This window comes from Callospermophilus lateralis, chromosome 8, assembly GCF_048772815.1.
Source record: "Callospermophilus lateralis isolate mCalLat2 chromosome 8, mCalLat2.hap1, whole genome shotgun sequence".
NCBI lineage: Eukaryota > Metazoa > Chordata > Mammalia > Rodentia > Sciuridae > Callospermophilus > Callospermophilus lateralis.
In genome coordinates, this window is record NC_135312.1 from 30,549,590 (window position 1) to 30,575,428 (window position 25,839).

Consider the following 25,839-nt stretch of genomic DNA (forward strand, 5'->3'; position numbering starts at 1 on the left):
AGGGTCTTGCTAAGTTGCTTAGGGCCTCAGCCTCCCAGTTGCTGCTATTACTGCACCTAGCTCTGCATATAGATTTTAAAAATACATTTTGTTAAGTTTCTAAGTCTTTTGTGGTGGGTGCTGTTGTCTCATAGTTCTGGAGACTAGAAGTTTGAAATCAGTGTTTTTGGTAGGGTCATGCTTTTAAAACCTCTAGGGGAAATTCTTAAGCTTCTTGCAGTCATTAAAATGAATGACACATGGTTTGCCATTCATGTACTCTTTGTAGGTTTGTAGGCTTGTAGGTGTATCGCTGTAATCTTTTGTTTTCATGTGACATTCTCCTTATCTTTGTCTTCATAGGCCAATTTCTTTTATGTTATATACAGAGAAATTATGTCTGTATTTCTTCCCTTTTAACAATGGGATACATATCAAATACCTTCTTCTTACTGTTGCTTTTTCTCAAATAATTATTTTTCCCCCTTCTGGTACTTAGAATTGAACCCAGGTTACTCTACCATTGCATTCTATCCCCAGCCTTTTTTAATTTTTATAATGAGGCAGAGTCTCCCTAAGTTCCTGATCTTGAACTTGGAATCATGTCTCCCCTTCCAGGTTGCTGGAATTATAGGCAGGTGCCACAGCTTTTGGCTTTTACATCTTAATAAATAGTTTATGTAAAAATTGTTTAGCTAGAGCACAATTCACAATAGCTAGACTGTGGAACCAACCCCGATGCCCCTCAATAGATGAATGGATAAAAAAAATGTGGCATTTATACACAATGGAGTACTACGCAGCACTAAGAAATGACAAAATCATGGAATTTGCAGGGAAATGGATGGCACTAGAGCAGATTATGCTAAGTGAAGCTAGCCAATCCCTAAAAAACAAATGCCAAATGTCTTCTTTGATATAATGAGAGCAACCAAGAACAGAGCAGGGAGGAAGAGCAGGAGGAAAAGATTAACATTAAGCAGAGTTATGAAGTGGGAGGGAAAGGGAGAGAAAAGGGAAATTGCTTGGAAATGGAAGGAGACCCTCATTGTTATACAAAATTACATATAAGAGTTTGTGAGGGGAATGGGAAAAAAATAAGGAGAGAAATGAATTACAGTAGATGGGGTAGAGAGAGAAGATGGGAGGGGAGGGGAGGGGGGATAGTAGAGGATAGGAAAGGTAGCAGAATACAACAGTTACTATTATGGTATTATGTAAAAATGTGGATGTGTAACCGATGTGATTCTGAAATCTTTGTAATGTTTTGAATAACCAATAAAAAAAAAATTCTAAAAAAAAAATTGTTTAGCTAGGGCTGGGGTTGTAGCTCAGATGTAGAGCACTTGCCTAGCATGTGTGAGGCACTGGGCTCGATCCTCAGCACTACATAAAAATAAAATAAAGGTATTGTGTTCACCTACAACTGAAAAATAAATGTTTTTTTTAAAAAAAATTGTTTAGCTAGCTGTAGCTTCTTCAAAGTGAACATTAGGAAAAAAACATGACTTCCAGAAGTTCTTGTGTTTAGCAGAGTTGGAAGAAAGTATAGTAAAGTAGCTTTGCAGCTGTCCTTACAAAAGCTGTAGTTCCAACCCAGGCATGGTGGCACATGCCTATAATCTAAGCATCTTTGAGGGCCCAAGGCAGGAGGATTGCAAGTTTGAGGCCAGCAGGAGCAATTTAGTGGGATCCTTGTCAAAATAAAAAATAAAATGGGGTGGGGATGTAGCATAGTGGTAGAGCATTCCTGGGTTCAATATCCATACTGCCATAAAAGAAGAGTAGTGCAAAAATAACAGTTCTTCAGGGTTTCATCCATAAGACTCCTTAGTTGCAGTCATTAAAGTGAATGACACATTGTTTTCGTATTTATTTTCTGAAATCACATTCTGTTCTTAGATTGGCAGAATTATGAAATGAATTTCACAAAATAGGGCTTTGAAATCAAAGATTTTGTACTTAATATTGTTAGAACTTGAACACTTGATCTTTGTCTATCTAGGAGACTGATTTAATTCTGGTTTTACGTATTCTCATTTTACAGGAATAAAATTAAGTTAGATATAAGTGACGCGTTTATATTAATATCACAAGTGCCAGAAGTAGGATTTAGCACACATCTATACACTCCAAAAACCATGACTTTACTAATAATGTCATCTTTTGCCATTTTTTATGTCTTCCTTATGTTTCTGAGTCTTTAGCTGGGATTTTAAATTAGTTTATGGGAGCACTGGGATTCAAATTTTGTATGATTATAAAATAATTGGATGCTTAAATTACACTGTGGAGGTATAAAGGATCATCGTTTTTGATGGAAAAATTAAACTGAAAAATCCTTGTTTTTTAATGTCCATTTTCTTTTTATCTTATTTATCTGCAGGTAAAGCTTGATCCTAGACCATGTAGTATGCTTTTTTGTAATAGGAGTATATCATGGTGATGGTATTTTCAACTTAATTATTAGTAAAATTTTCATAAGCTAATAGTGTTTTTTTCCTAAGATGGAAAAAAGATGTATTTTTTTCCCTCTAAATTATTGTTTGGGTGCTGTGGATACATAAAATGATAGAGGTATAAAAATTAATAATTATTCAATATTTTACTAAACAGAATTGGAATAGTTCTAGAAAGCAGATTTTCTAATCTTTGTTTACCTCCTTTATTCATCCCCAAAACTTTAGTCTAACTGCATTCGTTAGTATACTAACATTTTAGGGTATTTCTTTTTAGAGGAGATAGAGGTCTTTTAAAGTAAAGTAAAAGATCTGATTGCTCTGATTTTCCTTAAAAGTTTTAGGGGGAAAAATGAAAATCTTTAGTTAATACTTGTGGTTTCTTAAATTGGTCAGTAGAAGTTGGATGCCTTCAGTTTTCATCACATTGTTTATTCTTGTACATACCAGATGAAGTATTTTTACTTTTGCTAAAATGTACATTTCTTTCTCTGCCACAACACCATGAATGGTAATGATTTTCTGGGGCACAGGAAGAAGTTTCTCTTTTGTGCATATTTATAATTCAGTTTCACTTTTTGGATAAAAACATTTTCAGAAAAATATGAAATACTTTGAAGCATAACAAAGGTTATGGAATAAACCAATACTAATTAGAACATTTTAAAAATACATTAAAGTAATTTTGGTAATGCTGTGTTATTAGAAGAGAGTAATGAAGCCGGGCGCAGTGGTGCACGCCTGTAATCCCAGCCATTTGGGAGGCTGAGACAGGAGAATTGCGAGTTTGAGGCGAGCCTCAGCAATTTGGCAAGACCCTGTCTCAAAATTAAAAAGAGAAGGGGGATTTATCTCAGTGGGAAAGTATCCCTGGATTAAATTCCTAGCACCCTCCTCATATATATATTTTCAAGAAGTCATGAAATTTTAGAAATTTGGATTTTAAGTTATACATTGTTTCTGTACTAAAAATATTTAGTATAGAAAAAGTGAAACTGGTGTGTGTGTGTGTATGTGTGTGGTGAAAGAAGCTGAGGACCTTAAAGCAGATATTCTTAACACTGTTCCATCCAGTAAGCAAGTTTTAAAAAGATGGTTCCAAAACAGAAAAATTTACTCTTGAAATCTTAGGCAAGACTTTGTTATAAAAGTAGATGTATTATGTCTGTTAAGTAAAAATAAGGAATTTAACAAAACAAAATACATATATTGTATATGTATTTTGTTTTGTTACATTTGTATTTTAGGTTTAAATTGAGAGAAGGGAAGGACTTTATTTATTAGGAATATGGAATAAAACCAGTAGGATATTAGGATAAAAGCATAAGTGGAGGTACCATTTATAGGCAGGTAGGTACTTGGAAATATTAATGTGAATTCCATTGAACAGAACCGAAGTTCCCTGAAGGTTCAAAATCTTAACTACATTTAACTACAGATGCATAGGTTTATCACTTTGGACTTGACATATATGGAGTTAGCAAATATAAATAAGTTGTCTGGTATTTTTCTCTAATAACTTTCCCATAAAGTCAACAAGTCATTTGTTCTATTGTTCAAAGTCGTGTTATTTCATTAAGAATTTGAAGTTAATATTTCTTACTTTCCTTGTTTTAAATACTCTTAAACTGGCTAATTAAGTCCTAGAAAAGGACAGTTTATTTTTCTAGAGTAGATAAATCTATGAAAGAGGGGCTTTAAGTTTTTTATAGGTAATATTTTAAAATAGGCCTTTTCCTTGTTGACATAACTAACATTTATTTTCTGTTTATTTTTAAGACGAGCAAAAATCAAATTAAAGTAGATCTTGTAGATGAGAATTTTACAGAATTAAGAGGAGAAATAGCAGGACCTCCAGACACACCATATGAAGGCAAGTACTTTTTTCTGTATCAAAATATTGTGCGTATTAGAACTTGTCTGAAACATTAAATCAGAATTAATTTTGAGCATCTATAAACTACATAGAAGGTAACTACATTTGGCTTAGTATATACAGCAATTTTTAAAATGATAAATTTAGACACTTAATCCAGACTGACTTTTCTTACTGAATTTTAGTTAATTTTTTCTTTCCCCAAAAGAGATTTAGCACAGTTAAGTTACAGGTTGTGCAGGTTAGAATTTTTAAAACATAATAGAATGTTAAGCCTCCTTCTTATATAGTCTGTAGACTCTCAAGTTACCCTTCATATGATATTTATAACAAACCTTGCCTTAAATTTCTGACTAACTTTGTTTTTGCTTTTTAAAGCTCCTCTCCCATTTGTCATATGGCATTTCATTCACTCATATATCTTCATACTGGTTGTAGTTCATGTATTTAATTTTCTTATTTAGGAAAGTTTTGAGTGATCATTTTTAGATTTATAGAAAAGAAAGTAGATAGCTTTACTTAGTTTTATGTTCACAAATTAAGTCTGTAGCTCCTTTACTGTAGACCACAGAATTGAGGGTAAGATATATAGAAAGAAGCTTTAGCATTTTAATTTCTCATTAGGCAAATCTTCATGAATGAATATTATAAATTTGGATTAAGTAGCATAACCACGGTTCTTGGAATCTAGGTATTCAGATATTTGTTTAGTAGAAAGCATGTAACAATATGTGGTAGCTCTTTAGAAGCATTACATGTATGCATACTCATATGTTTGGTTCTTAACAAATCTTATGAGGTAAGTAGAGTTATCACTTTTTCATAGATAAAGAAACTTAAGCTCAGAGAAGTTAATTAGCTTATCTAAGATTTGATATGAAGAAGAGGCACAGCTGGGATTTAAGGCTTAATAGCCTTTTACTTCAAAGTTATACTTTTAATAACTTGCTACTTTGGAGTGAATCAGGATTGATATTGGAAGGGGTAATTATGATTATTCTGAATATGGTGGTTCTATAATTCGGTATTGAATAGTTAACCCCCCCAAATTGAGAAAAGTCTAATATTCTTGAATATTTTTGTCCTTATTCAAAAATTTAAAGACTCTAGTATGTCATTAGCATACTATCTTTTTGAGGGGTGGGTGTGATACTGGTGATTGAACCCTGGAGTGCTTTACCGGTGAGCTATGTCCTGAGATTGATTGATTGATCAATTTGGGGGTTAGGTTTTTGCTAAGTTGCCAAGGCTGGTCTCTGATTTAGAATCCTCCTGCCTCAGCCTCCTGAGTTGCTGTGATTACAGGCATGTGTCACTGAACACTGCTTATTTAGTCCTTTTGATAGTAAACATAGAAGAGACCTTTAGTTATATCTTACAAAAAATTAAGTGCTTGTCTTAATTGCAAATGCTCCGTTATACCTGCTGCTTCTTGAAGGCAGGCATAATAGTTCTTGAATTATTTTTTTAGATTGTATAGATGTTTTATTTTTTTACTTATACTGGGAATTTAACCCAGAATCACTTTATCACAGCTGTATTCTATTCCTTTTTATTTTTTATTTTGAGAAGACAGGGTCTTGCTAAGTTGTAGAGGCTAGCCTCAAACTTGGAATCTCCTGCCTCATCCTCCTGAGTTGCTGGAATGACAGGCATGTGCCACCACTCCTGACTAAATATTCTTTTTGGGATTTGTTTTGTTTTGTTTTGTTTTTTGAAGGCAGTAAGGCAACAGTATTATTCTAGAGTTCTTCCAGCAAATTTTTGTAACAGACAAGATACTTCCTGAGCTTAGTTGTTAGAGGAGAAAAATTTCTTACCTTCTTAGCAACTCTTAATAGGTAAGTGATTTAAAAAAATATATATATATAATATATATTATATATTATATATATTATATATATATATATATAATATTTTTTAGTTTTAGGTGGACACAATATCTTTATTTTACATTTACGTGGTGATGAGGATCGAACCCAGTGCCTCATGCATGTTAGGCGAGTGCTCTACCATGGAGCCACAATCGCAGTCCCTGTGATTTTTTTTTTTTTTTTTAATTGCATAAAGCACATTTTTTTGTATTTCTTTTTAGTTAGAAATGTTTGGTAACTAAGTATTTAATCCTGCTTCTGCTTTTAAATAAAACAGTCTTTTGATAAGATTAAGTTTAATATGTTTTTTGGATATTTGAGTTATACTATGTCATTCTGTTCTTTTTGTCATAAGTATTGAGAGTATTGAGATGATCATTTTATTTAGTAAAAGTACCATACAAGGACATAAACTAGAAACTTTCTTTGAAATGTAAGAAAAATGTTTAAATAATGCTTCTTGCAGGGTTCTTAACTTTTTTTTTTTTTTTTTTTTTTTTTAGGCTTTTTATTTTTCTTTTTTCTTCTTTTGGTATTACTGGGGAATCCAACCTATTGATGCTTTACTACTTTGCTAAAACCCCAACTCCTTTTATTTTTTATTTTGAGACACAGTCTCACTAAGAGTTAGAGGCTGACCTCGAACATGCAATCCTCCTGTCTCAGCCTTCCGAGTTGGCAGGATTATAGGTGTGCCCCACTGTGCCCGGCTAGTTGTTTGGTTTTTATTTGATGATGGGCATTGAACCCAGGGCCTCTCACATGCCAGGCAAGTGCTCTGTCACTGAGCTACACCCCCAGCCTCTTTGTGTTTTTTAATTTTGGTTTAAATTAAAAAGCAAAAGCAGAAGTTTACATGTAGAATGTTAGACATGTTTTTAATCTATTAGGTAATGAGGAAGTCATTTTATATAGTATTTTTAAATAATCAGATTGAGAAGTAGAATACCCATTGAAAAATTGCTGTGATGTGTGTTTATTAAACTCAGTTTTCTTCTTTTGACCAATAAAATAACTCAGTGGTAAAAGAACAATTTACTTTCTTCCTAAAAGTTCTTTTTAGTTTCTAGATTATTGTTGATTGGCCACAACCATTTAACCACATTTAACCACAACCATTTTTTAAAAATTAATTTAAAATTTAATTTATGAATTTTTAATGTTAAAAGCTCTTCTTAAAGCAGGGAGTAGTAGCTTATATCTTCTGTAGGCCCAGCTACTTGGGAAGCTGAGGCAGGAGGTTTGCTTGAGGCCCAGGGGTTCAAGGCTAGTCTGGGCAATTAAAAGAGATCCTGTATTGTGGGGGTGGAGGGCTATTCTTCAGGAGGTAACTATTTAAAATGAATGCTGTTTTTGTTTTTATGCCTATGTGTTTTCCTGCACTGAGGATTAAACACCCAGGGTTTTATGCATGCTAGGCAAGTGTTCTGCATCCATGATCTCCCTTCCAGCCTCTCTCCCTGCCTTTTCCTTTTTTTCTTCTGAGAATGGGTTTCAGTATGTTGGTCCAGGCTGGCCTTAAATTTGTTGTCCTCCTATCTCACTCTCCCAACTAGCTGGGATTACATCTGGTATATTCAGTGTGTTTTGTAAAAATTCCCTTATATATATCAACCTGATTAAATACAATCTGTGACATTTTTGGTCAATGATGGACTGTGGATTTGAACGGTTGTCTGTTAAAATTACATTGCCTAGTGACATTGTAACTGTCTTGGTATATTCTTTTTGCACAGTGATGAGATCACCTAATGATGCTTCTCAGAACACATCCTGTTGTTAAACGACACATGAATGGTATTATGGTTAATGCTGTAGTGATTATATATTATAATTTTTCAGGTAATAATGCAAGACAGAATATACTCTTGATCTTTTAGGCAGAAGGCCAAGAAATATATAAGACAACATGTAACATGGAGTAGAAATAAAAATATCTCTGGGCTTGCACACTGCTCATAAGAGATTGTTTTGGACATTCAAGAAATAATAACTTTGTATAAAGGATGGTAATCTGAAATTTAATCAGGAAAAAAGATTTGTAGGAAGAAAAAAGAAGAGCCTATTGTAATGTTCAAGCCAAATTTAATCATGTATATTTGATTTGAAGCTAGTATTTGTAATTCTGAAAGTTATTTCAGTATTCACAAAATTTTCTATTATACTTCTGTTACCTGTCCCTCCCCCCTTTTTTTCCTTTTCATTTCTTTATTCTTTACTGCTATCATGTATTTTGTGATTCAGGCATCTGGTTCTATTCATGTATTTAATAGATGGGACTCTATTGAAAAGAATTCTAAGAGAAGAATTGGAACTCAAAAGTGCTTAAGGAAAAGGGTACCGAGTGAAATGCCCTTTTCCCCAGATCCAAAATCATCCATTTATAACAATGGAGGAGGTGTGAATGTGAGAGAATGTAGGAAATAACTGGAGAAAGTTTCCTGCTTGACTTTTTTTTTTTAATATTTTTATTAGTTGTTGGATTTTTTTTTTTTTTAACTTATTTGTATGTGGTGCTAAGAATCCAACCTAGGGCATCACACATGCTAGGCAAGCGCTCTACCGCTGAGCCACAACCCCGGCCTCTTGACTTCTTTTTAAGAGCTGAGCATATAGAATTTTGATGTTAATAATGCCTGCCCCCATCGGTTTAATCACCTAGTGACTAGTCTTTATCTACTCCATCCCTTGATAACTATGAAGCAAAATACCGTAGTTGTATATGTGTTTCAGTAGCACAGTTTAATTTGCTGTTTTCTAATAATATTCTATGTCAATAGGTCGTAAAGTCTTAGAATAGGAAAGTTAGACATAGGATTCAAGACTTATTCCATGAGAATTTCCTGAGAGAAAGTTACCATTTCTTTGAATGTACTAATTATGATAAATTAGAAATACTTTTTAAAATATCTGTTTAGTGACTGGTTTCTTAAGACAGCTCCAAAAGAAAAAATATTGTCTTCTGTTTATATACAGCATTACTGGTTAGAACAGCTTCTTTAAAAGTTTGCATTTTATATATCCATTTAAAGGAAGAGAATAGTATCTTGTCTTCTTGGATGTCTATTTTATTTTAAAATATTATTTATTTATTTAAAATATTTTATATTAATTTTAAAAAATTAACAAAAAATGTTAGCATTTAATTTAGGTCACAAGATAAAAGAATGGAAATTTTTTTTTCTAATTCAAGAGAACCAGTTAGAAATAGATTTTTGAGTTTATGGCCTAATCTATATTTTTTGTCTCTGTACATCTATTCTTTTGTATCTCCTTGCCTTCATTCTTTTTATTTTTTTCCTTCCACAACCCCCACCCACCCCACCCCCAGTGTTATTAGTGACTCTTTTGTTGACTAGAGGCAACAAAATGAAATGGAAGTTAATTGTTTTCATGAAATATTTGGTATTGGGTTGTCTGTGGATTTAATTTATTCATGTATGTCTAGTCCTATTCCTCACTGATAAACGAATTGCTGATATGAAAATGGGTCTTATGGATGCTTTAAATAGTAAATAAAAAACTGGTGCTTTTGATGATTTCCTTTTTGGGTTTCCATTTTAAAATTAATTTGCAGTTGAATATAAAATAATGAATGTTTTTTAAAGTTTTGTTAGTATACTTGGTTTACATATTTGAGTTGAACAGCATTGTTAACTTTATTTTCCCAATTTTTTAGGAGGAAGATATCAACTAGAGATAAAAATACCAGAAACATATCCATTCAATCCCCCTAAGGTATAGTAAACCTATTTTTATGCATGAAATTTTGAAATATTTTTTATACTTGGCTCTACTAATGTATGTTTTAGGGCTTATTAAAGTTACCACTTTATGAGTTGTTTGCTATGTTTAAGATTTCAGGCCATGGCAAGTGACTTGCTTCTGAAATTACAATGAAAAGCAGGCTTACTCAAAAGCAGCCAGTAGTGGCTTTACATTGGAATAGTGTGTGCATCTGATAATGACTCAGATACTAGGTCTGCAAAAACTTGCAGTGTTCCCAGATTTAGAGAGAGGTTCTTACTTTGCTCAAAGAAGCATTTTAGGGAATAATGTATTCTTCATTCTTTCAGTAATTATTTGAATATTATGTACCAAGGAATATAGCAATAAGGCTTGCACTTCTGCTTTCATGGAGCTCACATTCTATGAGAAGTAATCAGCAAATAATTGCAAAACCATTTTGAATGTGAAGTGGAAATGATCTTACCTTACCCTATGGTCATGTATAACAAGAGGTAGCCTGAGCTGTTTTTTTTTTTTTTTTTTTTTTTTAACTGAACCTCTTCCTTCATGTTTTTACTTTTGCCACTATCACAACTTCTAATTTACCCATTCAACTTAGGTACTTACTTATTTCCCTATTTTGCCTGTTATTAATCCCTTCCATCTTTGCTATTTCTAATCTTCCTAAATACAGTTTAGATTATCCTTCTTTTCGTTCTCTGTTAATAAAAGTCTAAACTCCTTATCTTGGCATTTAAAGTCTCCTACAGCCTGACCCCAATTTTCTTTTCTACCCTTATCTTCTACATCTCCACCCACAACATGGTCTTGTTTTCCAACCTAGATTATTGGCTCTTTGTGGATGATATTTATTCTTTCATGTTTTTTCTCTAATTTTTGCTTGAATCTTTTGTCCTTTTTTGAAATTCTGGCTTTTTTAAAAGATGAGGGTGAAGTGCCACTTTTCTCCATTAAGCTGTGCCTGTCAGATATTTCCCATTAGCATTTTATAGGATTTATATAGTACCTGCATAAATTTTTGTATTATTTTGGACATGTATCTTTGACTTATTTTTATTTGCTCCTGAGTCAAGGACTGAGTTTTACACCTACATATTATCTTTGGCTCCTCATAATATTGTGCCCTTTAATATATTATAGCAGTTCTCAGAATTTTGTGGAATTCATACTCTCAAACTATTAGTTGTTCCAACTTAAGAAATAAACATGGTGGGGCTGGGGTTGTGGCTCAGTGGCAGAGTGCTTTCCTAGCACATTTGAGGCACTAGGTTTGATTCTTAGCACCCATATGAATAAATAAAACAAAGATCCATCTACAACTTTAAAAAAAAAAAAAAAGAATAAACATGGTAATGGGAAGGGTGAATTTAGATCAGCTACCAGAATGGGATATCTCTGTTGCTTGATGTACATTTATTTTTTGACATGCCCCCTCCTCTTTTTTTTAATTGTGGCAAAATGTTCATGGCATAAAACTTGCCATTTTAACTATTTTTAGGTGTGTTGGTTTTTTGTTTTGTATTGTATTGGTACATGGGATTGAGTCCAGGAGCAAGTTACCCTTTACCACTGAGCAATACCTCCAGGGTTTGTTTTTTTTTGATTTATTTTTTAGGTGTAGATGGACACAAAACAATGCCTTTATTTTTATGTGGTGCTGAGGCTCGAACCCGGGTCCTGCCGGTGAGTGCTAGGCGAGTGCTCTACCGCTGAGCCACAATCCCAGACCCCGGTTGTTTTTTTTTTGTTTTTGTTTTTTTTTAAGATTGTATTTTATTTTTTTATTTGTAGTTGGACACATACCTTTATTTTATTCACTTATTTTTATGTGATGTTGAGGCTTGAATCCAGGGCATCTCACGTGCTAGGTGAGCACTCTGTCCCTGAGCCACAACCCAGCCACCACCACCCCACCAACCCCCGCCTGTTCTTTTTTTTGGACATGGGGACAAAATGAAAAAGTTACTGAGGGTCTTGTTAAGTTGCTGAGGTAAATTTAGTATCCTCCTGTCTCAGTCTCCTTAGTCACTGGGATACTAGGATTATAGGTGTGCCTCACTGCATCTGGCTTTTAGATGTATTGCTCAGCAGCATTAAATGTATTTTTGTGCAGTTGTCATCACCATTCATCTCCAGAACTTTTTTGTGTTTTTGTAGTACTGAGGATTGAACCTATAGCCTTGAGCATGCTGGGTAAATGCTCTACCACTGAACTACATTCCTAGCTTTTTTCAAATTTATGCTTTGAGACAGGTTTCACTAAGTAGCCCAGTCTGTCCTTGAACTTGTGGTCCTCCTGCCTCAGCCTCCCAGTATCTGGGATTATAGGTAGCCTCTTGAGAAATTCAGATATAGGCTACAGGTGTGTGCTACCCATTCCTGGATTTTAATTCATGCGTTTTAAAAAACAGAAATAAAATGGAAGAAAGAAAAGTGCTGTAGATGGACTGCTGTCAACCATTATACTTAAAATGACAGGCAAAACTGTCACTTATGGTCTGGGTCAGTGGTAAAGTGCTAGCCTATCATGAGTGAGGCCCTAGATTTGATTCTCAGCACCATATAAAAATAAATAAAGGCATTCTGTCCACCTACAACTACAAAAATAAATAAATAAAGGTTAAATTGTTTAAAAAATCACTGGACTCTCCTTCCATGATCCTGGGAAGAACGAGTAAGGACACAATCTCTGAAAGTATGAGTATGGTTCTTCCAAAACAGTCAGTCAACAGTTAGTTGAACAGTAAGGGTTCAATCTTACCTCGATTTCACTGGCTTTATGATTTTAGGCAAGTTATCTAATTTCTGTGTACTTCAGTTTCTCATTTGTTTTAAAATCCTCTCCTGGGAGTATAAAAATGAAAGGAGTTAACACATATAAAGTACTTTTCAGTAATTCTATAAAACATGTTTTCCCATCTTAGTATCTTTCAAATGAGAATCCATATTTCAGTGGATTAGCATATCATCATTTAATTGGAAGAAATTTTTTTCTTCTGTGAAGGCACTTAAAGTAATTTTTTCTTGAATAATTGATGTTGCCTGAGATTTAGTAAAATAGAATACTTAGAAAAGTGCCTTTCGCAGAGCAAATACTTGGTAAATATTAGCTAGAATTAGCCAGTAAGTCACAACTAGTTATTATTTCTTTATTGCTTTGCTGGGGATTGAATGTAGGGTCTTGCACATGTGAGGGAAGTGCTGTACCACTGAGCTGCATCCCTAGCCTCATAACTGTTCATATAATAAAGAATGGCTTGGTGCCACATGCCTGTAATCCCAACAGCTCAGTAGGCTGAAGCAGGATGATCACAAGTTCAAAGCCAGCCTTAGCAACTTAATGAGGACTTAACCAACTTAGCAAGACCCTGTCTCAAAATAAAATAATTAAATAAAAAAGGATGGGGATGAGTCTCAGTGGTTGAGCACTTCTGGGTTCAATCCCTAATACCGAAAAAAAAAAAAAAAAAAAAAGATTCAAATAAACAAAAAAACAAACATAAAGAATGAAATGCTCCAGCATGGATGAACCTTGAAAACATGCTAAATGAAAGAAAGACACCAGATTCTCTACATTATGGTATCATTTAATGAAATATCAGAAAAGGCAAATCATTATGGACAAAAAGTAGATTGGTAGTTTTTAGAAATGGGTGGGTTAGAGAGTAATGAATAGTGTAGGCTGATAGTTATAGGATTTCTTTTTTTTTTTTTTTTTTTTTTTTTTCTTGGTACCAGAGATTGAACTCAGGGGCACTTAACCACTGAGCCACATAACCCAGCCCTTTTTTGTATTTTATTAGAGACATGGCATGAATATGCCATATTTTAGAGACAGGGTCTAACTAAGTTGCTAAGGGCTTCTCCATTGCTGAGGCTGTCTTTGAGCTCATGATCCTCCTGCCTCTGCCTCCAGAGCCTCTGCCAGACATGCACCACTGTGCCAACTAGGATTTCTTTTTGAGGTGATAAAATTTTCAAAAATTAGACTCTTATTGATGGCTAGACAACTTGGAATATACTAAGAATTATGACATTTTGTACTTTTCTTTCTTTTCTTCCTTCCTCCCCTCCCCTCCCACCTTGGTGATTGATCTCAGGGCCTCGTAAATACTAGGCCAGTGCTCTACCATTGAGCTATACCCCTGGCTTAGTGAAATTGTGCACTTTAGGTGGGTCAATTATATCTCAATAAAGGTGTTTCTTTAGGGTCTGTACTAACTCCAAAGTAATTGCATAGTTCTGGCTCTGTTTTAGCACTTTGAGATATGACCTTTCCTCTTGATCTGCAGTTTTCCTTTTTTCAGTTATTCTTGGTCAGTCAGAATCTGAAAACATTAAATGGAAAATTCCAGAAATAAATATTTCCTCAGTTTTAAATTATTTATTATAATAAATTGGTTTTCTTTAGCTATTCTTAAGTAAATTAAACTTTATCATAAGTATGTATGTATAGGAATAAAACCCAGCATATATAGGGTTTAATACTGTCTGTAGTGTGGGGCATACCTTGGTAATCTTGGCACCTGTTCCTCATGGATAAGGTGAGTATTACTATATTGTGCAGCTAAGATTTGAGAAGATATTAAAAACTTTCGCTTATTTATCTTTTTTTCTGGGTGGGACTAGTAATGGGGTTTTAACCTTGGGCACTCTACCAATGAATGACATCACAGCAGTCCTTTGTATTTTTTATTTTGAGACATGGTCTTGCTAAATTGCAGAGGCTGGCCTTGGATTTGGGATCCTTCTGCCACAGCCTTTCCAGGCTCTAGGATTACAGGTGTAACAACCATACCAATCTTGTTTATTTTAATATGTACATAGCCTATTTTCTGTTTATTATTCTCCAATAAATCCTTGACCAGAAGAGCAAAAGTTTACTTCCAGATAGAGAAGATATGTCTTTGCATTATCTGAAAATAGTGAAGGAATTCGACTGTTTGTATACAACCAAGGTTTTCTCAATTGTACTGTATGTAATTAATGAGAAAAACCATTAAGTTTTACAGTGATTTGTTCTTTTATTCGAAACTAGGTGTGGATTTTCTTTTTCCTTGGTTTTATAAGCATACTTTTATATGTGAAAAGGAGTATTAAATACTAATGTTGGTAATATTTAACGAGCATTTCCTTCCATGCATGTGTGTTGAAAATAAGCATTTTATTTTGTATAACAAGTGAATTAAAACTGGTTTAATAATATATATCCTTCAGTTTCAATCTTGAAACCGGAAATTCCCGATGGAAATGAACTCCTGTCCCGTAAGAAGTAGGAACTGAAATGTTTGTGGAACTGAAGAGTGTGTGAAATGTAGGTTGTGTTCCATAGGAAGAGCAATGATGATTAGCTAGTATAGATAATTGAGAATAGTCTCGATTTTATTATCTTCTGTGCACATGGTGTTCAGATGTGGTTTTTATATTGTTTTGTTTTTGTGGTCTTTGCATGCTCCCTAAAGCTAGTGAGTATTCTAAAGCTCCAGATAGTTTGAAAATTAGTTTTGTATGGGAAAATAAGGAGACATGAATTGCTATTAGAAAATATCCTAGTACTATAAACTGTTCCTTAACCTGTTTTGTAATCAAAGGCAATTTTGACTCAAATAGGTCATGATAGGTGTCATTGTACTATTACTTATACTACAGCCCAGCCAAGTTCCTTTGGTTCTGTGCTTTTCTTAATATAGGTCAGGAATGGTAGGACTATGGTCATAAGTGGTGGTATACATGGGTATAAGCCGGATATTCAACAATAGAACAGTATTCAAGGATGCATGGGGTACTAATTCGTAACATTAAGGCCTGAGAAAGGAAGAGGAAGAATTGAAAGAAACCGAAGAAGGGAGATAGTTAATGGTGAAGAACAGTAAGGGGAAAAAAGTTAAGGGCTAAAGAGCATTATATTACAGAAAAAATGCTTATGTTTGTACTGGAGGATAATGGTGTGTACTCTGATTTCTTTCTTTGTTTGTGCCTTTCTGCCTCTGGGAATCAAATCTACAGGCATCACCATGCAACTACTCTACCAATGAGCTACAACCCCAGCCATGGGAGAATGATTTCTTTCTGAAATTCGAAATTATTTGTTTTGAACTGTAGATAGTACAACAATATAAAAAGTAGCTTAATAATTACCTTAGTCCTGATATTTGCTTGATTCTGCATGTGCATCTTCAGAAAATTATATATAGGAAACTCTTCTTTAATAAGCAAGATGAGCATGACACTGTATCCTAGTAATACCAGCTCCTTGGGTGACTGAGGAAGGAGGATTGCAAGTTCAAGGCCACCTTGGGCAACTCAGAAACTCTGTTTTAAATAAAAAAAGATGAGCAATAATTAGTTCAGTGGTAGAGTGCTTGCTTAACATGCATGAGGCCTTGAGCTCAATCCTCAGAACTAAAAATAAGTAAATAAATAGGAGTAAGTTCACACATCCTCAGATCACTTTTCTAAACTATAAACTTTGTGATTTTTTTTAAGATGATGTTGTTGTTTATGTCTTCCCCCCCATGTTTCTTACACTTTTAGTAGTAATTTAAAATTTTGTTTTCCAATTGTTAAAATATTATTGAACCATTTTTGTTTTAAAGTTACAGAGTGCTGGAATTTCTTTCCTTCCTTCCTTTCTTTTTTAATATTTTTTAGTTGTTGATGTACCTTTATTTTTTATTTACTTATATTTGGTGCTGAGGATCAAACGCAGTGCCTCAGACATGCGCTAGGCAAGTGCTCTACTACTGAGTCACAACCCCAGCCCCTGGGGTTTCTTTATTGAAGTTAAAGGGAGTGGTTATTTTCTACCTGTATACTTGAATTCAATTAATGGTAAATATTAAGATGTAAATTTTGTAGTTACAAAGAGATGTTTCCTATACATAAGCCCTGTATTATTGTCTTATTTGACCTGGACTGTATTTCAGGTATTAATTATTTTTGAAATAGGTTTGCCAGAATATTTAAATTCATATTCCAGTGTGAGGCACTTTGAGATTTGGGGGATGGTTTAGGAAGCAAGATGGATACATTCTTTTTAGGGAAGACCAGACAAGTCAGGCAGAATTATAGAAGTTTGGTGACTTCTGATGCAAGAAAATACAGGGTATTTTGAGAACAGGTTGGGAAGAAGTGATATGGAAACTGAAACTTGAAGGATGAGGAGTGTTATAGTAAGCTTTTTTGCTGCTATGAGCAAAAAGACCTAACAAGAACAATTTTACAGGGGGAAAATTTGTTTGGGGGGCTCAAGCTTTAAAAAGTCTCAGTCCATATAGATGGTGAGTGAAGTCCATTGCTCTGGGAGGGAGGGGAGTCAGAACATCATGGAAAAAGAGTGTGATGGAGAAAGTGGCTCAGGAGATTACACCAAGAAGCAGAGAGAGAAAGAGAGATACAGCTCTTCTCAACAAGGACAAAGTATATACACCAAAAGCATGTCCCCAATAGCCCCCCCTCCTCTCGCCACACCCTTTCAGCCTATAGTTACCATCTAATCCCTACCAAAGGATTAATGCAGTGGTTAGGTAAAGGCTCTCATAACCCAGTCATTCACCTCTAAATTTCATTGCATAATGGACACATGGACTTTTGGGGATACCTAATATCTAAACTATAACAAGGAGTTGTCTAGTGGCAAAGGCTGAAGAGATAAGTTACTGAGAAAATGAATATTTGTGAAGGCCCAGAGGCAAATTACCAATTTGAATTCCTCTACCTAGAGAGTGGATATGGTGTGGAGGTGAAATTGGAATTTAAGGGCTAGGTGAGGAGTGTGGAATTAAGATAGGTACATGGTGTAATCCCAGGGACACACAAAGCTGAGGCAGGAGTATCTCAAGTTCAACACCAACCTGGGCAATTTAGCGAGAACCTATCTTTTAAAAAAAAAAAAAATGCAGGTTGGGGGCTGCTGGGGATGTATCTCAGTGGTAGAGTGCCCCTGGATTCAATTTCTAGTATTGCCTCCCTAGTATTGTGGTCTTACATAAAATAAATGAGAGGTCATTAAAGGGCCTGATAGGGACACAAAATCATATTTTTTAAAGGGGTACACTGCATTCAGTGTGGAAAATGTATTGGAGGGAACAAAAGAGAATAAAATCAAGATACTCTAGTAATCCACCTGAAATGATAGTCTCCTTTGAGGAGATGGTTTTGTGTGTGAATGGAGAGAACTAGGTATCATTGAAAAAAGCATCTATTTTAAGAATAGAAAAAGAGCAAACATGTTCTAAATGAAAACTTGGAAAATGTACATTAGTTTTAGAGGTTTTGAATTCACTAATAACTTAAAGTGCTTTTTCAGATTGAATATGACTTAGTGAATGAGTAGGAGGTGAGGAAGTAGAGGCATAGGACAGACAAATCAAGAAATCACAAAAAGAAGTGGAAGCTACTTAGCTTCTTATCAGAAATAGATTTGTAGCATATTAGTGAAGAGTTAATTTTTGTCAAGTATTTAGAACATTAGTAGGCACATACTAATTAACCTGTTACTTAATTTGGACTCATTGGTCACTCTAATAATAGCCAGGTGTGAGGTTGGCTTACACCTGTATTCCCTGAGGTAATATAATATAATTTGAAGATCACAAATTCAAGTCCAGCAAGAATACTGTCTTAAAAAAAATAAAAAGTAATGGGGAGGGCTGGGGCTCAGCGGTAGCACACTTGCCTGGCATGTGAGGCACTGGGTTCGAGTGTCGGCACCACAAATAAATAAATAGATATAGATCGATAAGGTCTATCAACAACTTAAAAATATTGGGGAAAAAAAAAAGTAGTGGAGATATACCTCTGGTAGTGTGCCCCTGAGTTCCATTCCCAGCCCTGGGGGAAAAAAAAAAAACAAGCCAAGCTTGGTGGTGTACACCTATGATTTTTTGCATCTCAGGGAGGTTGAGGCAGGAGGATGTTGAGTTCAAAGCCAGCTTCAGCAATTCATTGAGGCCCTAAGCACATTGGTGACCCTGTTTCTCTAAATAAGATATAAAATGGGCTCGGTTTGTGGCTCAGTGGTTAAGCACCCAAGGTTCAATCCCTGGTATGAAAAGAACCAAACAAAAAAGGATTGAGCCAGGCGCTATGGTGCATGCCTATAATCCCACCTGCTCTGGAGGCTGAGGCAGGAGGATTGGGAGTTCAAAGCCAACCTCAGCAATGGTGAGGCACTAAGCAACTCAGTGAGACCCTGTCTCTAAATAAAATACAAAGAAGGGCTGGGGATGTGGCTCAGTGGTTCATTACCCCTAACTTTTAATCTCAGTTACCCACCCCTAAGGGGGGAAGAAAAAAAAGAAGAATAGCAATGGTGGTGGTTTTCCAAAAGCATGTAAATAAGAGCTGATGCAATAGATTTTATTTCTTCAAGTCTAATCTTTATGCCTGATAAATAGTATTAAGTTTTCAAATATTTGTTGCATTATCCATGACAAAGAATTTGAAAAAAACTTATACAGAAAAATTTGGGGTATTATATAGCCAGTTACTACATGCTTCCATGCGTTTATTTTGCTTACTTTTCCCCTTTAAACCTATTCTGCATGCTCCCTCACAGAAAAATGACTCCCTCACAGCCACTTACCCTGTATTTTGATTTTATGTACTGCATTACTCAAATGGATTTTAGTCTGTTTTATTTCTCATAGCATCTAGCATCATTCTATGTGAATTCTAAACAGCTAGTAATTATGGGTGTGTTTGAAGACAGAGCATTTATTAAAAGGTCTAAAAAGAACTTGTTAGTGACTGTATTTAGCTTACAGAATGTTTAGTCTTCTGCACTTGTCCCTTTACTTTGGCCAAATGATGTAATAAAAGTATTACATCATTATCCTGAAGCTTAATCTGATTTTTTTTTTTTTTTTTTGTAGTTCTATTTAAGCTTTTCTGTGTTTTATTTCTGTTTCTTGAAAACTTAAGTGTGCTTTATGTTCTAGGTCCGGTTTATCACTAAAATATGGCATCCTAATATTAGTTCCGTCACAGGGGCTATTTGTTTGGATATCCTGAAAGATCAATGGTAAGAGATTTTTCAATTCATTTTCTCTCCTCTCATAGAAATAACCAAGACTACAAGAATGTTAAATATGTAATTGCCACAAAACATAAGCTTATGTTATATTTTATGTTATTGGGGCAATAATTTTATAATCTCTTAAATACATAATTGAAAATGGGTTATAATTAAGACCACAACCTGTATTTATTAATGTCAGGTGCCAGTTGTACATTTTTAAAAGTCTTGAATTTCATTGTGATTTTGGTAAATTTGATTATTTGTTGTCTCAGGAAGATATTTTCTAAGAGATTAAAATTAAGTTGTAGGTGAACATGATATCTTATTTATTTATTTATTTACTTGTTTGTTTGTTTATATATATGTGGTGCTGAAGATCGAACCCAGTTCCTCAATCATGCTAGGCAAGCACTCTTCCACTGATCCACAACCCCAGCCCCTGTAGGTGATTTTTAATTTGTCACACACTTTTTTCACTAGATTTGTCTGATTTGTGTTTTAGCACAGTGTTTTAAGGGTTCCTACTCAGAGCTGGACACTAGGTGCATACCTGTAACCAGCTACTTGGGAGACTGAGGCAGAAGGATCTCAAGTTTGAGGCTGATGCAATTTTGCAAGACCCTATCCCAAAAGAAGATAATTAAGAGCTAGGGATGTAACTCAGTGATAGATTACCCCTGGGTTCAATCCCTAGTACTGAATAAAAAGAAAGTTATGGAATATTCTTTTTTTTTTTAATTTTTTATTCTACTTTGTTTATATATGACAGCAAAATGCATTATGACTCATATTACACATAGAGCACAATTAGCACAATTTTTCATATTGTATACATTGTATATTAATACCATTCATGTCTTCATACATGTACTTAGGGTAATGATGTCCATCTCATTCCACCATCTTTTTTACCCCTTTGCTCCCTTCTTTCCCCTCCCTCCCCTTTCTAGAGTTCATCTAATCTTCCCATAGCATGGTATATTCTAACAGTGATAAATGATGGTTGTGGTGTAGGCATAAGACAAGTGTTATTTATTCAGGACATGATTTTATAAATGGAAAAAACTAAGTCAAGAGGTATAAAGTGACATTGAAGTGGGAGAAAAAAATTAGAAATGATTGAACATTTTATGACCTTTTTCTCCAGTTTTACTCTTTTGCAAGAGAGGGAATAATAAAAGAAAATAGAATACATAGAGCCAAGATGTGTATTTAATGAGCCCATCCTGGTTACTTAATCTTTGAAAATAATATATAGGCATTGAAAATTTCAAGCTATGTGTTTCATTCCTTAAGAAAGGAAAAGAATGAAACCTGAAGAAGGTGAATCAGAAATAACAACACTTAAGTGTATGGATACTTTGATTTATTTAATAACTTGCATGAACAGACTATAAATTTGCTGATTTGGTTTGTCTTTTCATTCTAATAGTATATCTGAGTAAATCCTATCCCTTAGTAAACCATCTATTGGCATCTACTTTCTTGTTCCTTATAGAATAGACAAACCTTAATCTTCTCTAATGGTCATCTTTCTTCCTTCATTTCCACATTTATTGAGATAAAATTGACATTCCACAGAAATCTACGTTTAAATGCCAATGTTTGAACCTAAGAATATTTGTAATTTTTGCCAATTTATTGAACCTTGTAGTTTTTAGTGTTTCTGTTCTTTCCAAGACCGCCTTATTATATTCTATGATTCAGTGATATGAGTGAATATCTGTAGTATTAGAGATGTACTGCTTTTTTACTTTGCTTCTAGGACACCCATCTTTCTTTTCTTCCTTTCCTATGGCTATTCCCAGAGTCTTTAGACTTACCTCCTGGATCTTTGGGTATTAGAATGCCTCAAAGATAAGTCTATATCTCTGTTCTTTTCATCTATATGCCCTTGGTGAACTCATCTGATTTCCTAACTTCTCCATCATATCCTGGCAACTCAAATTTATTTTTCATAAACTCCAGACTAATGTCTTATTAACAAGAAAATTGATACATCATGGTAAAATTATACTTTGGAATAAAAAACGATCATACTGTTGATGTAAACAGCGTGGATGATTTTCAGACTTGTTGAGTGACAAGAGCCAGACAGAAAAGAATACATAGTATATGATTCCATTTTTATGAAATTCAAGATTAGCCAAAACTAATTTAAGCTGATAAAAATTAGGATAGTGGTGGGGTAGGCAAGAGTTTCAAAGGACAAGACTGAAACTTTTCAGTACAAGAAATACTCAACCAGAGATTAAGAAGATGGCAGAGTAGAGGAGGTTATGTTCCTGCTACTCCATGGAGTGAAACCAAGAAAACCGACCGCTTCTCAGTAAGGTGGGTGAACAACAACAAAAAAAGTGGGAGGACTTTACTGGAATTTAAAACTGAATATTCAAAGCAGATCCTGGACTCAGGAGTTTGGATATAATAAAATATGGAAGAAATTCCTAGTGGCATAGCCACTAACATAAACTCCAGCCAGAGCTCTCCCTCCTTAAGCATAGTAGAGGGATAAAGGAATTAAAGGAACCCACACATTTGGGAGGCTGGAGGCATGTCTATGTATGGGGCATTTAGAGACCAAGGACATTGCCTGACAAACCTGAAAGACGTGCTGCACTATATCCCAAGTGTGGGGAAAGAAGCCACCATGACTCCAGGCAGCCTGTGAAGACAAATATTTTGGAAGGAAATGTTTTATAGGAACACTTTGCAGGAAGGAAAAACATTTTGCAACTGTGTCTTGGGGGACAGCAACAGAGGAAGCCGATTCCTGGCAAATTTGAGTTTGGCCCAAAGAACAGGCCAGTAAACACATGACATAGATTGTGCTTAAGTGACCAGAAAAAAAAAAATCAAACTTGGAGAGGTTTATACTGGTGGTCCCAGAAACCCACATGGCTCTATTCCTCCTCCTCCAATCCGACTGCTTTGCAGCACCAGCTGGGAGAGCACCTAGCCTGGAATTTGGAAGGATGGGGCAGAAGAGATTGGACTAAATCCGAGACCAGGAAATATGGGGTCTGCAAGTGATACAGGGAACTAAGAATTGGGTCCTCCACCACACAAGTGGAACCCAGGGGGAGATCCTTGAGGTAAAGTCTTCCAGTGTAGTCTAGCAGGTACTGGGCCCTGGAGGTGCACTGATTTAAAATCTCCAGGACAATTAGCATTCAGTGAAGAGCCTGGAGCCCACCTGATCCTAAACCCTGCTTCCAGTAACTCTACCTCCAGGATTATCTCCCTGTAGCAATCCAGAGGGTGGAGCATCACACTCCAGAAGACCCCAACTAGAACTGCTGAGAAGCTGTGAATATTTTGAACTCTAATGGAAGGAAATGTTTTATAGGAACATTTTGAACTCTAATGGAAAGGATTCTTTCTTTTCATCAAGATTTTTTTTTTTAATTTCCTTTTCACTGTTTAATTGTGACCTTAATGGTACATGGACATTTATATAGTCAGTCTCTCTCCCTCTCTCCCTCCGTCTCTCTCTCTCTCTCTCTCTCTCTCTCTCTCTCTCTCTCTCCCTTCTCAACCTTATCATATTTTTTAAATATTTCCTTTTTAATTATTTATGTGTGTATGTTTATGTGGTGTTGGGGATCGAACCCAGTGCTTTGTGCATGCTAGGCAAGCACTCTGAGCCACAACCCCAACTCACCCCTAGCATTTTTGAAGCCAGTTATTTTACATGGATTAGCTTTTTTGTGAATTAGGATGTTTGATTAGTATTTTTAGTTTGTATTTGATTTTAAAAATTTTTTGTTTTATATATATATTTTTTCTCCTGTTTCCCTTGATTCTCTTTTCTATCTCCTCCTCCCTCACAATCATCACATCCAATATCACTTCTGTTCTCTCCCTGTCCAGCATTTGAAAATGTAAATCCTTTTGCAAACTTGCAGTTTTTATAGCAGTAGGCAATAGCTGATCATATTATTTGTGTTTATTATGATAATTAACACCATAGACATCATAGTAGAAACTATTTGGTTTAATGCTGTACATTGTTTGCATTGGTTGTAATTGTTTGTCTCCCCATAAACAATGACTAAACAATGAGGTACCGGAAACCTTCAGGGACACTGGGTAGAAAAGTCCACAGGGTAGAAACTATACTCCCTCAGATCCATACTGTTAGATAGATAGACACATAAATAACATGAAAAAGCAAGGGAAAAAATTGCCCCAAGCAAACCAAGATACTCCAGTAACAGAATCCATCAGAGAAGGAGTTTAGAATGTACATAGTTAAACTGATCTGTGAAGTAAAGGATGATGTAAGAGAAGAAATAAAGGTAGCAAAAGATCACTTTAGTAAAGAGATATTCTGGGGGGGAAAAAAATCCTTGAAAGGAAGGAAACAGTAAACCAAGTGAAAAATTCAATAGAAAGCATCACCAACAGACTAGACCACTTGGAAGACAGAACCTCAGGCAATAAAAACAAAATATGAGGGGCCGGGGTTGTGACTCAATGGTACAGCGCTTGCCTAGCATATGTGAGGCACTGGGTTGGATCCCTGGAACCATGTAAAAATAAAAAATAAAGGTATTATGTCCATCTACAACTAAAAAAAATTTTTTTTTTAAAGTATGTAATCTTCAAAATAAAGTGAACCACAGAGACAAGAAACCATGAAAAGAACTTCCAAGAATTATGAGATAACATGAAAACACCAAGTTTTAAGATTTGTATGGATAGATGAAAGTATGGAGATACAAACCACAGGAATACACATTCTTTTTTTTTTTTTTTTTCTTTTTTAGAGAGAGATAATTTTTTTAATATTTATTTTTCAGTTTTCGATGTGTTTTATGTGGTGCTGAGGATCGAACCTAGCACCCCCCGTGCATGCCAGGTGAGCGCGTTAACCGCTAGAGCCACATCCCCAGCCCACACAATCTTTTCAATGAAATAATATAAAAAATTTTCCCACATCTAAAGAATGAAATAGAAAATCAAATACAAGAGGCTAACAGAACCCCAAATGTGCAAAATTACAACAGACCCCATCAAGGCACATTATAATGAAAATGTCTAGCATACAGAATAAGGATAGAATTTTAAAGGCTGCAAGAGAAAAATACAGATTATATATGGGGAAACCAATACCAATATGACATGATTTCTCAACCCAGACCCTCAAAGCTAGGAGTTCCTGGGATAATATATACCAAGCTCTGAAACAAAATGGATGCCACCCAAGAATCCTATATCTAACAAAAAAGAAAGCCATTGAAGGGGAGGAATCTACACTAAAGGAACAGTCAATCAAAGGAGAAACTAATTCAAATCACAAACTAGAATAATAAACCAAAATGACCAGGAACACAAATCATATCTCAATAATAACCTTGAATATTAATGACCTGAAATCATTAATCAAAAGACATAGACAAGCAGATTGGATTTAAAAACAAGACCCAACAATCTGCTGTCTCCAGGAAACTCACCTCATAAGCAAAGACGTCCACAGACTGAAAATGAAATGATGGGGAAAAAAACATCACTCAGTTGATTAAACAAGCAAATAAAGGAGCATATATATACATCAGTCAAACTCTTCTCAAGTTCTCAAGTTCAAGAATCAAATAGACTGCAACACAATAATACTAGGTAACTTTAACACACCTCTGTCACTACTAGATAGAGCTTTCAAACAAAAAAATATAGAACTAAATATAATAATCAATAATTTAGACTTACCAGACATATAGAATATTTCATCCATCAGTCAACAGCACACAGATCCTTCTCTAATATAGACCATATTATGTAAACTTTCACATTTGTTGGCATACAACTGTAATATTACCTTAATATATTTTTAGCATCTGTAGTGTTATTTTGATCACTCCCTCTCCATCAGTATTA

General features: G+C 34.9%; 1 protein-coding gene across 2 annotated transcripts in view; it reads left to right on the forward strand.

Moving 5' to 3' along the window:
• The window catches only part of Ube2k (ubiquitin conjugating enzyme E2 K), a 70,616-nt gene that overhangs the window by 26,668 nt on the left and 18,109 nt on the right, over nucleotides 1-25,839 (forward strand). Inside the window, exons 2-4 of one of the 2 annotated variants that reach the window (XM_076863995.2) lie at nucleotides 4,218-4,311; nucleotides 9,868-9,926; nucleotides 19,880-19,962. In XM_076863995.2, coding sequence (XP_076720110.1) covers nucleotides 4,218-4,311; nucleotides 9,868-9,926; nucleotides 19,880-19,962 — 236 coding nt within the window. Of the gene's footprint in view, nucleotides 1-4,217; nucleotides 4,312-8,012; nucleotides 8,031-9,867; nucleotides 9,927-19,879; nucleotides 19,963-25,839 lie in introns of those variants that run through there. The other variant, XM_077110212.1, reaches the window with a different exon arrangement.